Source organism: Herpailurus yagouaroundi, unplaced genomic scaffold, assembly GCF_014898765.1.
Source record: "Herpailurus yagouaroundi ecotype Mexico unplaced genomic scaffold, PumYag 222, whole genome shotgun sequence".
Classification (NCBI taxonomy): Eukaryota; Metazoa; Chordata; class Mammalia; order Carnivora; family Felidae; genus Herpailurus; species Herpailurus yagouaroundi.
Window position 1 is genome coordinate 11,109,613 of NW_024412453.1, and position 16,625 is coordinate 11,126,237.

General features: G+C 39.8%; 1 protein-coding gene across 3 annotated transcripts in view; it reads right to left on the reverse strand.

Annotated features, from left to right (window-relative positions):
- Positions 1-16,625, reverse strand: part of ATF7IP2 (activating transcription factor 7 interacting protein 2) — a 59,754-nt gene that overhangs the window by 11,381 nt on the left and 31,748 nt on the right. For 2 of the 3 annotated variants that reach the window (XM_040459047.1, XM_040459049.1), the window contains exons 8-10: positions 9,086-9,159; positions 7,892-7,953; positions 7,142-7,211 (exon numbers count right to left, since the gene is read on the reverse strand). In XM_040459047.1, the coding sequence (XP_040314981.1) occupies positions 7,142-7,211; positions 7,892-7,953; positions 9,086-9,159 (206 nt within the window). The remainder of the gene's footprint in view (positions 1-7,141; positions 7,212-7,891; positions 7,954-9,085; positions 9,160-16,625) is intronic. The other variant, XM_040459050.1, reaches the window with a different exon arrangement.

A 16,625-nucleotide genomic window follows, 5' to 3' on the forward strand; every position in this document is an offset into this window, starting at 1 on the left:
AATTATGATCTAATACATTTTTTCCCTCTTTTTTTCTGCTTCATTATTTTTCATGATTTTATCTTCTATATCACTCATTTGTTCCCCTGCTTCATCCGTCCTCAGTGTCACTGCATCCATTTGGGTTTGCATCTCGAGTACAGCATTTTTTATTTTGGCCTTTGACTAGTGTTTTGTTCTTTGATCTCTGCAGTAATGGATTCTCTAAGTGTCTTCTATGCTTCTCTCAAGCCCAGCTAGTACCCTTGTGATTACTGAACTCCTCCGTCTTGTCATTTTGTCTGGGTCACTGGTCTGTTTGTGTGTGTGATTGTTAGGAAAGTCTGTTGTATTCCTACTCTTGAGAATAATGGCTATTATGGGGGTAAAAAAAAAAAAAAAAAAAAAGCTAGATCCTAAGTGTGTTTTGGTGTGCTTGTTAAAAGAAGTAGATCCATAAATAAATAAATAAATAAATAAAGCAATATTTAAAAATAAATTAAAGAAAATGAAGGTAAATCCTGGGTGTGCTTTGGTCTGCTTGTTAAAATAAGTTAGATCCAAAAAAACAAAACAAAAAAAGGAAGCTAGGTCCAGTTTCCCCTAGAGCCAAAGCTTTGCAGCAGTCTAAGATCAGTGACTTTGTGCATGAGGTGGGGGGGGGGGGGGGTGGTTGTGGGCCTCCCGGAGGAGGTGCCTGCTTTGCTTATTCTCAGGTGAACTTCCCCTAATGGAGACACATCAGCGGGGGGGAGGGGGGGTGCTTGGTGTAAGCGGCTCTATCCTCCACTGGATGGCACTGTTTTGCTCATTGAAGTCGGTCCGTGCTGATGGGTAGAGGTGGGGGGACTGAGGGGCAGAGGGTGAGGGGGTGGGGATGGCACTGCCTTGCTCTCTCCTCCTAGGAGCTGGGAGTTTGTGCCCGCCACCCTTCAGGACGCCCTCAGAGAAGTGTGAATCATCACCTTTCTTGTGTGCCCCACTGCTGCCAAATCCCTGCCTTCACCCTGCCTGTGTCTGAGTTGTCCACCTGCCAGGCAGCACGGTACTGCTGCGTTCTATGTTGGGTGCGTGCCTGGGTTTCAAAAGTCCAAACACCAAGACGCAGACCCCCGCTGATCCTCTGGGGGAGGGTCTTGCCTTGCTCTTGCCTTTTGCTAGTCTGTCCCAGAAGAGCAGTCGCAGAACTGCACGGCGGTTCGGAGTTCACTGTAAACTGCAGAACAAGGCTGGCACCAAGGTTTGCTGCCCCCAGCTGGTGTCTGCTCCTACACTAGCGAACAGGGCAGCATGCTGGCGCCACCCGTTTTTTGTCCCTGGAGAGGCCATGCCACCACTCCCACACGTACTGCAAGCAGGGGAACTGTTTCTTCCTGTGCCACCCAAGGGATCCTCAGACCACGGTGCCTGCTCCCGGGTCTCCACCCTCCTTCCCCACCTGCTAAGCCCACCAGGCATGACCACAGCGATGGCGTAGACCTCTAAAACTTGAGACTTTGCGCTCCACTGCTTGTGATAACTTGCAGCAGTCAGCCTTTCTTCTTTTCCTGGTTGATGGTTTCGAGGAAGATTTTCTTCTTGTGCAATCCGCTGCAGGTGTTCTCTCTCTCTCTCTCTCTCTCTCTCTCTCTCTCTGTTGCTCCCTTCTCTGTGATCGGGACTCCCTTCCGTTCGCAGCACCCACAGCTCTTTTCTCCCCTAAATCAAGTCTCTGCAGCTCCCCTTCCACAATATGGCTGTTTTTCTACTTTCAGTTGTGCAGTTTTCCTCGGTCAGGCCTCGGATCGATTTCCTGGGTATTCAGAATGATGTGGTATTTATCTAGCTCTGTTCAAGAGAGGAGGCAAGTTTAGGGACCTCTACCCTCCCAGAACTTCCTTTATTTTTAATAATGAAGGTTTACTGGCAACAAATTTTATCTTAAAAAGTCTTTTTATATATTTATTTTGAGAGAGAAAGAGCATGTGTGTGGGAGGGGGGAGAAGCAGAGCGAGAGGGAGTCTGAAGCAGGCTCGTCTCCACCAGTAGCACAGAGCCCAATGTGAGGCTCGAATTCACGAACCATGAGAATGCATGAACCTGAGCTGAAACCAAGAGTCGAATCCTTAACTGACTGAACCACCCACACGTTCCTATCTAAAAAAGTCTCAAGTTTGCTTTCACTTTTGAAAGATATACTTGGTAAGGATTTTTCCCCCCGGCCTTTTAATGATGTCATTTGACTGTCTTTTGGTTTGCACAGTTCCAAATGAGAAAACTGAATTCTTCGTTCTTCTCTCTGTATTTTATGATACATTTTTTTTTCTTAAAAACAATTTTTGTTTTTTTTCTGATTGCTTTTAAGATTTTTTTCTCTTTATCCCTGGTCTTCAGGAATTGATTATGAGGTACCTTGATATGGTTTTCTTTGTATTTATCCTCCTTGGAATTTACTGAAGTTCTTAATTATGTGGGTTTGTGCTTTTCATTAAATTTAGAAAACTTCTGACCATACATGTATGTAGGTCCACTTGGTACCATCCCACAGCTCATTAAAAAACTCTTACTCCTTTTTTCCCCAGGCTTTTTTCTTTTCTCATTTTAATCTTCCTTTAATTTGGATAGTTTCTTTCTAAGCTATCTGGTCAGGTACTATTTCTTCCAATTTACCAATTTGTTTTCCTTCTTCTGTGTTTAATATGCTGTTTTTTCCCAGTCACTGAATTTTGTTTTCTAATTTGGTTCTATTTTATATATTTTCTTTCTCTTATTATGTTCCTGGGTACTTTTTATCTTTGAGCATATTTCGTTTTTCTTTTTTCAATTTAAATTTTGTATGTAATCTCTACCCCAATTTGGAGCTCAAACTCCAGATCAAGAGCCAGGTGCCCCAGTTTGAGCATATTTATATCACATCTTTCAAAGTCCCTGTCTGTTAATTTTGTCATCTCTGTCATTTCTAAGTTTGTTTCAGATAGATTGATTTTTCTCTTGGTTATGGATTCCATTTAAAAAAAAATTTTTTTTTAACATTGATTCATTTTTGAGAGAGAGACGGAGCATGAGCGGGGGAGGGGCAGAGAGAGAGGGAGACACAGAATCTGAAGCAGGCTCCAGGCTCTGAGCCGTCAGCACAGGGCCTGACGTGGGGCTCGAACTTACGGACCATGAGATCATGACCTGAGCCGAAGTCGGACATTTAACCGACTGAGCCACCCAGGCGCCCCTGAATTCCACTTTGTTTTTTTTTTTTTTTTATCTTTGTATCTCTAGTGACTTTTAAATTGGATAATGAATATTATAAAATGTAAATGGCTGTATGTCGAATTCCATTCTCTCTCATTTTAAACAGAACACAGTGAGCTTTGTGCGGTAAGCCATCAAGTTACATGTTTCAGCTTGATCCTTCCGAAGTTTGTTTTTCGATTTTATTAGGGTAAGGCTACAGTTGCCTTTGCTCTAAGACGAGTTTACACCCAGATATTCAGAAGACTCTGCCACTATAGCTGGTCAAAATGGAAACATTTCCTACCTGTGAGCATAAAGCTCTTGGGTCATTCTTTGCCCAGATGTATTGAGTTTCACTCTACCCATGTGCGGCTTAATACTTCAGTGAGGCCTCAAGAGGACTCTGTGCTAACCTCCTGCGGCTCTTTCTCTGAGTGGCTTCCTGATTCTGATACTATAGTCTTCCCCTTCTCTCCAGCTGCCTTAGCCTCTCTGGAGGCCAAGCTCTGTCTCCTGACCTCAGCAAGACAGACATTCTCTGCTTGGGAGCTCCTACCGTGTACCACAGTCTAGGAAGGGAGTTGGGACAATCTGTACAGCCCATCTCACTCATTGCCTTCTCTCAGGGGTTGTAGTTCCTATCCTGCAATATCTGAAAAGATTTTTAAAAATTACATCTTGTTTAGTTTAGTTTGTTTATGGCAGAAAAGGGAAGTCTGGGATCCTTTACTCACATCACTACTCTCTATACGTACATTTATAACTTTTTTCTCTTGTTATATTACTAACACGTTTTCATCAACACATGTACTTCTTCTACAGCATTATTTTTTTTATTTTTTTTTTCAACGTTTATTTATTTTTGGGACAGAGAGAGACAGAGCATGAACGGGGGAGGGGCAGAGAGAGAGGGAGACACAGAATGGGAAACAGGCTCCAGGCTCTGAGCCATCAGCCCAGAGCCCGACGCGGGGCTCGAACTCACGGACCGCGAGATCGTGACCTGGCTGAAGTCGGACGCTTAACCGACTGCGCCACCCAGGCGCCCCTACAGCATTATTTTTAATGGCTGAATACTGCTGTACCATATAAATGTGTGCAATCAATCCTATATTTCTAGGAATTTAAGGATTTCCAAAGTTTTATCACAAATAGCACTGTGATGAACATTTTCAAAGAATTTGGGGGTCAAAAGGCTTCCATATTTGTTAAGTTTTTGATATTGATAAAAATGTCGTCCAGAAAGATTCACACTCCCATTCACAGTGTGCAAAATTATATTTCTTTTAAATCTCTTTAGTGGAAAATCTGCCGCACTAATTGAACATTTTGGTGGGAAAGTAAACTATGTGATAAACGTTGTGCTAAAAGGATGGGAACTTACAGATTAATAAAGACACGGATGCTGTAGAAAAGAAGTTCCAGTGCTTTCTGGAAGACATATGTAAAGAAATGATTACAGGACGATGTAATCAAGCTAGAATATGAGCGTGCGCTAAATACCAATGGTAAGGAGAACCTGGAAGGAACAGTGTAGCCAGTGTCTAAACTGAATATGAAAGGATGAAGAGTGGGGACATCACACAAGCCTAGGGAGCCCAGAGGGGAGAGGCGTCCCAACAAAGGGAACCGCACACGTGGAGGTGGTGAGGAGAGAAGCAGCACTACCTGTTGAGAGGCGATTAAGGCACAGCTAAGGGATGTGTAGAACATAAGCTCGAAAGGTTTGCAGGGTCTACGTCATTGAGGCTTCTGTCGTGCTAAGGAGTTTTGATTTTATCGTACACAGGTGTGTACACAGGAAGCAGTATTTCAGTGACAGCTTGCAAGAGTCACCAGAAGCACTAAGTTTAGGGCAGAAACATTAGTTACTAGGTTATGACAGAAGACCAGGCTAAAGGTGATGGAATTCTGAAATAAGAAAATACATGGAGCAGACCGGTTGGCTTTTCAGGAGACAGAACTGATGGGCTTGAAAAGTGACGAGACTGAGGAACGAGGCAGATCTAAGCGTCAAAAGTGTTTCCTTTTGTCTAGGAAAACTGTCTAGCTTGGAAAATAGAGTGACCTGGTGATACCATTCATCAAGACTGGGAATACAGGAGACAGTCTAGGTTTGACCTGAGAAACGAACTTTTATTGAGAACTGGATATTCTACAAGATAAACAGACTCGATGTTATCATGGGTCAGCAGCATGAATTAACATGATCTCTCTGTCCAACTGCTAGATTTCAGACTAAAGCCCCCCAAAAGTTAGAGGTCGGATTTATCTTCTCAAGCAGTGACAAATCTGTGTTCCTACTTTTTATTTTATTGTGTCTCCAATCCTGTACTTTGGGGAATAAGCTGAGGGACTCCCTGAGCCTGCACTGATGAGTTAACAAGGCAGAAAGAATTACAAAGCCATAGGATGCTCACACCCAAGTATGGGTAAACAAGATTAGGTGAATAAGGATAGAGAAGGGGGGCAAAGGTCCCCAGAATGGAGGAGGGGGCAAAGGCCCCCAATACAAAGGTATATGAGGTAAGCAAGATGAGGTATTCAGGGCAAAAGGGCCCCCCAATTTAGTACTATAGCAGAAAGCTGCTTTCACAGGAAGGAAGGACCAAATCAGGTAAACAGGTAAATAGGGCTACAGACCTCTGTGCTGTGGGTGAAGCTGCCCAGAGGGGAGCTGATTAACAAAAGAAAGGTGTCTTGTTAACCCTGAGGTTATGTGCTCTATCTGTCTTATCCTCTAGGGTAGCCAAGATAAACAGACACGGGACCTCCTGTCTGCCCTTAACAACCATCTACCCATCTGCCTGGTGTCAGGATTTTGTTTTGTTATTAACCCAAACCCCTAAACCCCTTCAAGACCCCCTTTCCCTCACGTCCATGAGTTACTCTTCACAGTTTCATTGCCTCTTTGTGCACATCCATTACCACGTTTGTAAGCCTTCTGATCCTAATAAAAACGGAGCAAGGACCCTTAATCGGGGCTCTTGTCTTTTCCCGGATATTAGCCATCTCTCGCTTTTAATCCTGTGTCCGCTCTCTTGCTGGTCAAGAGAGAACTTTAGACTTAGAGTCTACAGCACTGTACCATGTAGTTTTAGAAACAATTTGTAATCTGAATTAACAACCAACTGATTATTATAGATTCCAATTCATTTGCAGATCTGTATTTCTAATTTTCATCACTAAACTGGAAATTGAAGGGTTTCTTAATTCTATCATGAGGTACCTGGAGATTTCAATGGTTCCAACCTTTGTTTGGATCCACAGTTGAAAGGGGAGGAGTTAGACTATATATTTCCTATGCTAATCTCCATTTTTAAATATTACACAATTTTACTAATGCTAATAAGTAATATTTCAAGAGTTTATCAAGAGTTTCAAAAACATTCAAGTGCAGTTATTAAGGGCTGAAACTCTATAACTCATTACTAGTCCCAGATGACTATATTTTACTTCTTTCTCTTTAAATCTGAGAAAGAGGGCGCTGTTCCTCTTCCCTTTCATGTTATGCCCTAGCTTCCTCTCACAGTGCTATTGTTATAGTTAAAGAAAAAAGGTGTGTACCAGGGAAGAGATTCATAATAGCCCCAAACAACCCAATGTCTTTCAGTGAGTGAATACAAACTATTTTATACATCTATACCACAGAATATTACTCAGCAGCAAAAGGGAATACTACTGATACACAACTCTGGTGACCCTCTGAGGGAATTATGCTACGTAAGGAAAAGAAGCCAATCTCATAAAGATACACGCATATCATCACAGAACACCCACAGATGGTTGTGTGATTGGATTGTGGTGACCATCACATGAATCTCTACATGATAAAACTGCCCAGAACTACACACACATATATACTAACACACTGAAACAAACTTTATAAATGTGTCAAATGCTTTCTGAATTGTTAGCTTCCATCGTACTTAAGAAGGAAAGACAACTCGTTTACCTGCGTTGCAGTTTGATTGGGCTTCTTTTGTCAGATCGATCACAGAATCAAATTTCTTTTTCTCTGTGGCCTGAAAAGTTGTTGTTAAAGAAACAAGATTTTGCCTCCATAACAGAACATATTTTTAAAAAAATAAATCACAAATTTTAAATTACCATTTAGAAGACAGAACATCCTGTAAGTCCTTTAAGGTTTAATTTAATTCTACTATGAGAGAGAAGCTCAGGAAATACTACGTGGTTTTTCACAATATGACTAAGCAGAGTCTGAGTTAATTTGGTAAGTGAGTATGGTTTTGAAATATGTTTATCATTAAGTGTTTGCTTTTATTTTTTTAAATTTTTTCTCTCTCCTAATGTTTATTTTTGACAGAGAAGAGTGCCTGTGCCTGGGTGCATGAGAATAGGAGGGGCAGAGACAGAAGGAGACAGAGGATCTGATGTGGGCTTTGTGCTGACAGCAGAGAGCCTGATCCCAATGCAGGGCTTGAACTCATGAACTGTGAGATCACAACCTGAGCCAAAGTTGAATGTGTAATCGACTGAGCCACTCAAGTGCCCTGTTTGCTTTTTAATGTTTAAGCTAGACTGGACCATGGGTATGCCAACTAGTCAAACATTAATTTCACAGAGAATGAATCTCCCGAAGAATGAATAACAAAACTAAGTCATCCAACATGTAGCAACACTCAAGTTCACAGAACTAACATATTCAAATAAACAGCACTCAGAAACAATATTTATTACCTACCTGAACTTCTGCTTCAGCATTTGGTGGACTGTTAGAATTTCCTGAGGTAGGTTTTCCAGTATCTGAAAGACAATTATTAAAATACCAACATTTGACAAGTTTATTAAGCAATTAAATATTTATGAACTTTGTAATACATACAAATGCTAAAACACAATAATGAGGATCCTAATTAACCATTTACCAAGTATGGGTACATAGCCACAAAAAGTAATTCAATGGACATACCTATTCCAAAGACCAAGGAACAGTGCAAACAAACAAAAAATCTAATTTTCGTTCAAAAGATTTTGTTCTCCTGTGACTTTACAACTGTATTAGTGACTCTTTTTTGAAAATCCATCTGTAAATTAATACAGCATTTGAGGAAAGACTTGGAAAGGTGCACGTTTTTTATTCACCGTATTTCTAAACTAGACTACTGGAGAGGGCTGAAGAGCATTCTATCCAGAACCAGTAGAAAATCTCAGATCAATGCTTAATATCCCTTGTAACTATCTGATTCACAATCTTAACAGTCCAAACCCTGGGGGCAATTCAGGAGATACATAAGTGGAGGCAAAGCTTTCTGAAATCAGGATGCAAATACTCTAAAATAGTAAAACGTGAAAAGGAAATGGATAATTTTGAAGGAGAACTTCTAGGCCAACAAGAAAGCCATTTTAAAAGAGACGAACTTTAGAAATCTTAGGTTAAAGATTTTTACGTAAGTGAAATAAGACAGAAACTCTAAAGAAAAACAAAGTATTCTCACAGAAACTAAAAGTTAAAACATCAAAGAGGCAAAACAACAGCCAGACTTTAAATCTTAAGTGGACTGTAAGGTAACTTAAAAGACAAAACAAAAAGACAAACAAAAAACAAATCTGTCCCCCCAACACAGGCCAGAGCAAACATGGAAAAATAATGTATACGAAAGGGTAAGTAGTTTTAAAACTCAAAAAGCCATTAAACACAATAAACAAACAAAAGGCTATAAATTGATAAACACGAGTTTAAAAAGAAACCTCAGTTATATCAAGGAATCATTTACTTATTCAGATATTATTAACCACAGACATAAATTAAAACACTTTTGGAACCAGAATTAAAATATTTATTTATTGAAAGATAATATTCAATTCTCTATTAGAAAAAAAAACTGATTTGAGGTTTTCTAATTTGATAGATGATATTTTAATCAACTTCAGATACCTGTTGGATTTGATGTAATTGGAGCTGTCAAATTAGGACTTTCCACAGAAATCAACATAACATCATCATTGTTACTAAAATGATAAAGAAAATTAAAAACAAAAATAAACTAAACATGCATTATTAGGCTGAGACATGCAATCAGTGGTTAGAATTCTGACTTAACATTTCATAACTGACACGTTTTAATCTAACAATTGGGGGCAGAGGGAGAGAGATGATAAGTATACAATATACATAAGTGTTCAACACATACAAGTCACTCTAACACGTATACTTGCCTTCATGAAAATTAAAAGTATAACTGAAAGAAACCCATTAAGACACTTAGACTCTTCCAGATACAGGACTATAACAAACAAAGCTATAACAAATTAGTTCTGCCATGATTCTACATTGTATCACTATAGTAGAAATAGTTACCATACATTTACTCAACTAAACAAAGTTGGTAAATGATGCTGATTGCGGTTACAGAATATCCTGAGTCAGAAGATTGTCTTCAGCTCCCATTTGACCCAGACTCCTTTCATGAGTTTATATTATTTTTTAAAGTTTATTTATTTGAGAGAGAAGAAGGAAGAGAGAGAATGGGGGAGGAGGAGAGAGCGAGGGAGAGAGAATCCCAAGCAGGCTCTGGGCTGTCAGCAAAGAGCTCAATCTCATGAACCACGAGCTGAAATCAAGAGTTGGATGCTTAACCCACTGAGCCATCCAGGTGCCCTGAAATAAGAGAGGCCTAAACATAATTCCTTCTTTTCTTTTTTTTAAAGTAGGCTCCACCCTGGGCATGGGTTCCCACAGGCCTTAAACTCACAACCCCTGAGATGAAGACCTGAGCTGAGATCACGAGTCAGACACTCAACCGACTGAGCCACCTAGGTGCCCCTACTACTGAGTTTGATATTTAAAATCAGAATCTTTAAGAAAATCTTGACAAAAATTTCATTAAGCCCATAAAATTGTTAGATGAATTTTCTATGCACAGAGTTACACCACTTTCTAAATTAAAAAAAAAAAAAAAAATTTAATGTTTATTTGAGAGAGCCAGAGTGTGAGCAGGGGAGGGGCAAAGAGAGGGAGACACAGAATCCAAAGCAGGCTCCAGGCTCCAAGCTGTCAGCATAGAGCCCAATGTGGGGCTCAAACTCACAAACCGTGAGATCCTCACCAGAGCCAAAGTCAGATGCTTAACTGACTGAGCCACCCAGGCACCCCTACACCACTTACTTATAGATGTTTTAAATTTGAGCTTTTGTATTTAGGTCTATGATCCATTTCAAATTATTTTTGTATATGGTGTAAGCTAAGAGGGGAGGTTCACTTTTCCCTTCTGGTTATTCCTGCAACAGTTGTTGAAAAGACTATCTTTTTTCCAACAAATTACCTTGGGAATTTTTGTTGAAAACCACTGGATCATACGCATATTCTCTAACCTGTCCACTGATTTGTAGGTCTATCCTAAACACCACCACATAAGTGCTGTCTTAATGACTATAACTTTATAAAAGTCTTTTTTTTTTTTTAATGTTTGTTTATTTTTGAGAGAGGGAGAGAGACAGAGTGTGAGTGGGGGAGGGGCAGAGAGAGAGGGAGACACAGAATCTGAAGCAGGCTCCAGGCTCTGAGCTTTGAGCACAGTGCCCGATGCAAGGCTCAAACTCACAGACCTTGAGATCATGACCTGAGTCGAAGTCGGACACTTAACCGACTGTGCCACCTAAGTGCCCCAACTTTATAAAAGTCTTAAACTTAGGTAGTGCATGTCTTTCGACTTTGTTCTTCTAACACTGCTTTCATCTTATAGGTCTTTTGCACTTTATGTAAGTTTTCAATCAGCTTGTTACTATCTATAAAAAAAAAAAAAAAAAAAAAGGCCACCAGGATTTTGATTGAGACTCCACTAAACGTATAGAACAATTTGGGTGAAGTGACATTAATAATGAATTTTCTGATTTGTAAACATGACGTATCTCACCCTATATTTAGGTCTCCTTTAATTTCAGCAATTTCTTGTACTTTTAAAAACTAACAGATGAGTTTTTTAAGAGCAGCTTTAGGTTTATAGCAAAATTAAGTGGAAGGTCCAGCAAGTTCCCATGTACTTATTGTCCCTAACCAATCTCCCGCCCACAACTTCCCCATCAAAATCCTGTATCACGGTGGTATGCTTGTTACAGATGATGAACCTATATTGACACATCATTATCACTGTCAAAGTCCACACTCTACAATTGGTTTCACTCTTCGTGGTGAATATTCCATGAGTTTTGACAAATGTAAAATGATATATATCCACCATTATAGAACCATAGACAGTAGTTTCACTGCCCTAAAAGTCCCTGTGCTTCACCTCTTCTTTTCTCCTCACTAACTCCCTGGTGGTATTTGATCCTTTTAGTGTCTCCATAGTTTTGTCTCTTCTAGAATGTCCTGTAGTTAGCATCACAGTATATACAGCCTTCTCAAATTGACTTCTTTCATTTAGCAATATGCATTTAAGTTTTTTCTGGATCTTTTCATAGTTGGAGAGCCCATTTCTTCTTGAGTATCGTGTAATATTCCATTGTCTTGAATGTATCGGTTTATTTATATAATGAAGGACACCTTGGTTGCTTCCAAGTTTTGGCAGTGACGAATAAAATTACATATATGATTCTATTTTCTTTCCTTTCTTAGCCTATCAGTTATACTTCTTTTTTAGATGGTTCCCTTAGAGTCTATATGTTTACAACGAATCCAAAACTACTGGCAAATAACACTATGCTGCTTCACAAGTAGGGCAAGTACCTCCCAACAACAAAATATTCCTAATCTCTCCTGCCTTTGCCTTGTATCATTGCTATCATTCATTTCATTTAAACACACACACACATACATAAATACACTGTTGCCATTGTTTCCAACAAACTCGTCAAATCACTTAATAAGATGAATAAAAGCTTGCGCTCTACCTTTGCTTATTACGTCTCTGACAATCTTCTTTTCTTTCTGTAGATCTGCTTTTCTGATTTATTTTCCTTCTCTGTAAAGAATTTTTAACACTTCTTGCAAGGCAGGTCTACAGGCAACAAGCACACTAAACTTTTGTTTGTCTGAGAAAGTCTGTATTTCTCCTTTGATACTGAAGGACAATGTCACAGAGTACAGAATTTTAAGTTGGTGGTTTTTTGTTCTCTCAACATTTCACTCCACCCTCTTTGTGCTTACATCATTTCTAAGGAGAAGTTGGAGGTAATTCTTATGTTTGCTCAGCTACGGGTAAGGTGTTTTTTTCCTCTGGCTTTTTTCAAGATTTTATCTTTGATTTTCGGGATTTTAAAAATCATATGCCCAAATGTAGGTGTTTTTTTTTTTTTAATATTTATCCTGCTTGGTGTTTTCTGAGATTGCTGGTTCTGTGACGTGGTATCTAACATTAATTTGGGAGAAATGCTTCGTCATGATTGCTTGAAATATTACTTTTACTCCTTCTATCAGCCTCCTCCCCTTTTCTATCCTTCTGGTGTTCCCATTATGCTTATGTGCCTTCGTTTGTAGTTGTCCCAACTCCTTGGAGATTTCTGTTGTCTTTTTCTCTTTGCTTTTCTGTTTTCAAGCTTCTATTGTCATTCTCAAGCTGGGTGAAGCTTTCCTCAGGGATGTCTATTCTAATAAGCCCATCAAAGGCATTCTTGTTGCTGTTTTGATCTCCAGCACTTCTTTTTCATAAAATTTCCAGTACTCTGCTTCCATTATCTACCTGTTCTTGCATTTTTTTCTACCTTTTTTTTCATTAAAGCCCTGAGCGAAGTGGTAATTTTTCAAAATTCCTAGTCTGATAGTTTGAACATTTCTGACTCTGCTTCTGATGCTTAAGTCTCTTCAAATCGTGTTTCTTGCCTTTTAGTGTGTCTTATGATATTTTGTTGTTGAAAGGGGGACATGATATACTGGGTGAAAGGAACTATGATAAAAAGGAAGCTGGAAATGCATTAATAAGACGGGGCAGGGAGGGGAAGCTTCTACTGGTCCTGTGATTAGCTCTCAGCTTTTAAGTAAGCCTGTGCCCTTGGAGTGTGGACTTCACTTCACCAGTGCTTCTCAGTCCCCGACACCCTTCAGGCGGGACAGGATGGCTGGAGCAGGTGGAGTCGGGTATTTACTTCCTCCAGATGGAAGGCCAGAGGGAGCAGGAACTGGACATTTCCTTCCCCCCAGGTAGGTTAACTTCTGGTAACAGTTTCTCTCTAGGACAGGCCTTGTCAAGAACAGAGTGCTCTGGTGTATTTTAGAAGCTTCCTTTCACCATCCGCCTCTATAAGCACGAGGGGATTTTTCTCCAGTATTCACCGTAAGGCCCTGGCAAAGCCCCACCTGGAGTTGCTAACTCTTGATTTGTCTACACTGAGCCTCCAGCAATTACAGTTTAGGTCTTCCTACCCTGGGACTGGTTCCCACGGAGTCTTCTGCTCTAGTTCCTGGATGTCGTGATGAATATTTCTGCCTGTTGTCCTCTCCATTGGGGGTGGGGAGGTGGGGGGGGGGGACGTTGCTCTGTGACCTTACTTCTTCTCTAGTGGTTCTAACAAGAGCTGTTGATTTTTTCAATTTGTTCAGCTTTTTACTTGTCGTTAGAAAGGAGTGACGACTCCCTGCATGCTGGATCACAAACCTGATATCTACTTTGTAGTTTTGAAATTAGGTCTTACAGATATTTTAGTAATCTTAGCCCTATGTATATGTCAAAGAACATTATTGTAAATAGGATGGATTTTAAATTTGAAATTCCAACTGTCTGTGGCCTGTATGCAGAAACACTGTATTAAACAGGACTTATGTAACATATATACACACATATACATACACACACACACACACCATGTAATATAGAGGAACAGTATATTATATACACGCATATATACCCTATATGGAAACACAGAAAAATACTTTACATTACCCACATATTTACAATATCCAGCACTCTGCACCTCTTTACCTTTGCATAGAGTCACATTTCCATCTGGTTTTGTTTTCCTTCTGCCTACAGAACTTCCTTTAACATTTCTTGCAGTGCAGGTCTGCTGATATATTCTCCACCCCCCTATATTCACCTTTTTTTAGTGGGAAAGTGTCTGTTTCCCCCTACGTGTCTGAAAGGTATTTTCACAGGAGTGTAAAAATTTTAATGGGTCATTTTTCTTTCAATGCGTTAGAGATGTCCTCATTCTGCTTTAGAAATGCCTTCTAGTTTGCATAGTGCACAGCAAGAAGTCTCCTTATCTTATTTTTTTTTGTTCCTTTCTATGTAATGAGTCTTTTCTCTCTGGCTGCTTTTAAGATCTTGTCACTGGGGCGCCTGGATGGCTCATTCGGTTGAGTGTCCAACTCTTGATTTCAGCTCAAGTCATGATCTTTCAGGTTCCTGGGATGAAGCCCTGTATAGGGCTCTGTGGTGACGGTGCAGGGCCTGCATGGGATTCTTTGTCTCCTCTCTCTGCCCCTCTCCCTGCTTGCATACACCCTCTTTCTCTCTCACACAATAAATAATATATATATACACACATACACACACACGACTGCTTGATACTGTTCCAAAGGTCTCTGATGCTCTGTTCATTTTTTTCTTTTTTAGTCTTTTACCTCCCCATGCTTTTGTGTGAACAGTTTCTATTACTATTCCACTGTTTTTTAAATGAGTAATTATCTCTTCTGTTCTTAATCCTAATCAGTGTACTCTGCATTTACTGTGTTTTCACCTCTAGAAGTTCAACTTGGGTGTTTTTGTTGTTGTTTTTTACATCCTCCATCTTCCTTTCTATCGTAGGACATGAACGCTATACAGGTTAATAGCTGTTTCATGTTGTGGTTGTCCATCAAACATAGTTTCCAGGTCTGTTTCTATCATTTCAGTTTTCTCCTTGCTATGAATTATATTTGTGGCTACTTTGCATCCCTGGTAAAGGTGCCAGACATTGTAAAATTTACACTGTTGAGTGAGGGATGACATTTCATTCTTTCAAAGAATGCTGGACTTGATTCCGGCATGGAGTTAAATACTCAGGATTAGTTTCATCCTTGGTGTCCTTTCAGTTTTTGGGAGTAGGTCCACTGCAGTTTTGAGGATGAAGCCAGGCCCACTATAGCATGCCCACCTAAAGACTCTACCTGGTGTTCATACTTTAAGTTTCTTCATTGTAGCCAGAGGGAAAGCATAATGTCCCTACCCTGTACAATACCCAAGAAATGTTTGGTCTTCTTCTTTGCAATGGTTCTTTTCGCAGCCTCTTGAAGTTTCATCCTTTGCACGTAAAGATCTGTATTCAAACAATAACTCAAGAGGGTCCCTCTGCAAGTCATCAGACCTCTATCTTTACACACTTTCTTTTCATCACTGTTCTGCCTCACAATTCTAGCCAACTCAGACTTCCAAGTCTCTGATCTAAATGTAGCAAGATCTCAGGTGCACCTGGGTGGCTCAGTAGGTTAAACATTGGGTTCTTGGTTTCAGCTCAGGTCACGATCTCACAATCTGTGAACTGAGCCCCATGTTGGGCTCTGTGCTGACAGCGTGGAACCTGCTTGGGATGCTTTCTCTCTCCCCCTCTGTCCCTCCCCTGCTCACTCTCTCTCTCTCTCAAAATAGACAATTAACATGTAAAAATCAATAAATAAATGTAGCAAGACCTGTAGGCTGTTTGGGCTCTTCCTGCCCCTGTCTTTCAACCTGCGAAATGCCTCTGGGCAGTAAACTTGAACACTGTAGGGTGCATTTCAGGTGCTTCCCTTTCCCCAGGGAACCCAGTCTTATGCTCCCTGCCGAACATTTCTGAACACAATTCTTTTTCTTTTTTAGTTTGGTTTTCTATTTGTTGACAACCAAAGAACAGTTCCTGTAGTAATTAATACTTCATGGACAGAAGTGAACATTTCCTACATGCTCCCTTTAGTTTTGTGAAATCAACTGGTTTAAATGCACATTTTAAAGCAGACTTAATTCAATAATTTTTCCCCAAATTTATCAATAAGAGAGTCTAATAGCCATCATTTCTAAGTTCAGTAAATAAAAACAAATGTTTAGATTGAAATTTAATCAAGAACATTTTAATCTTCTATCCACTTTTGGTCTCTAACAAAACTGTTTTGTATGTATTTCTTTCTACTAGTGATAGTGATCATATGGTTGAAAGATTGATAACTATATTTATTTTGTTGCTTAACCATAAGCAATTCTTTTCAGATGTTCATTACACCAGACTCAAAATCTCTTTACCAATCTCAAAATTCTTCATTTAACATTTGTAAAGTATTTCTAGTATTTTTTTTTAAGTTTATTTATTTAGGTAATCTCTATCCCCTTGTTGGGGCTTGAAAACTGTAAGTCACATGCTTCTCCAACTGAGCCACCTAGGCAACCCAAATACAGTACAGTGCTATTTTAGGAGTCTAAGAAACCAAGCAGAAGACTTTAAAAGAGTGGAATTTTTGGCTTTTTCACTGGGCTGGGGTGGTAAAGATTGCAATTTGAGACCCACTAAAGTGGAGGGACCTAGTGAATGCT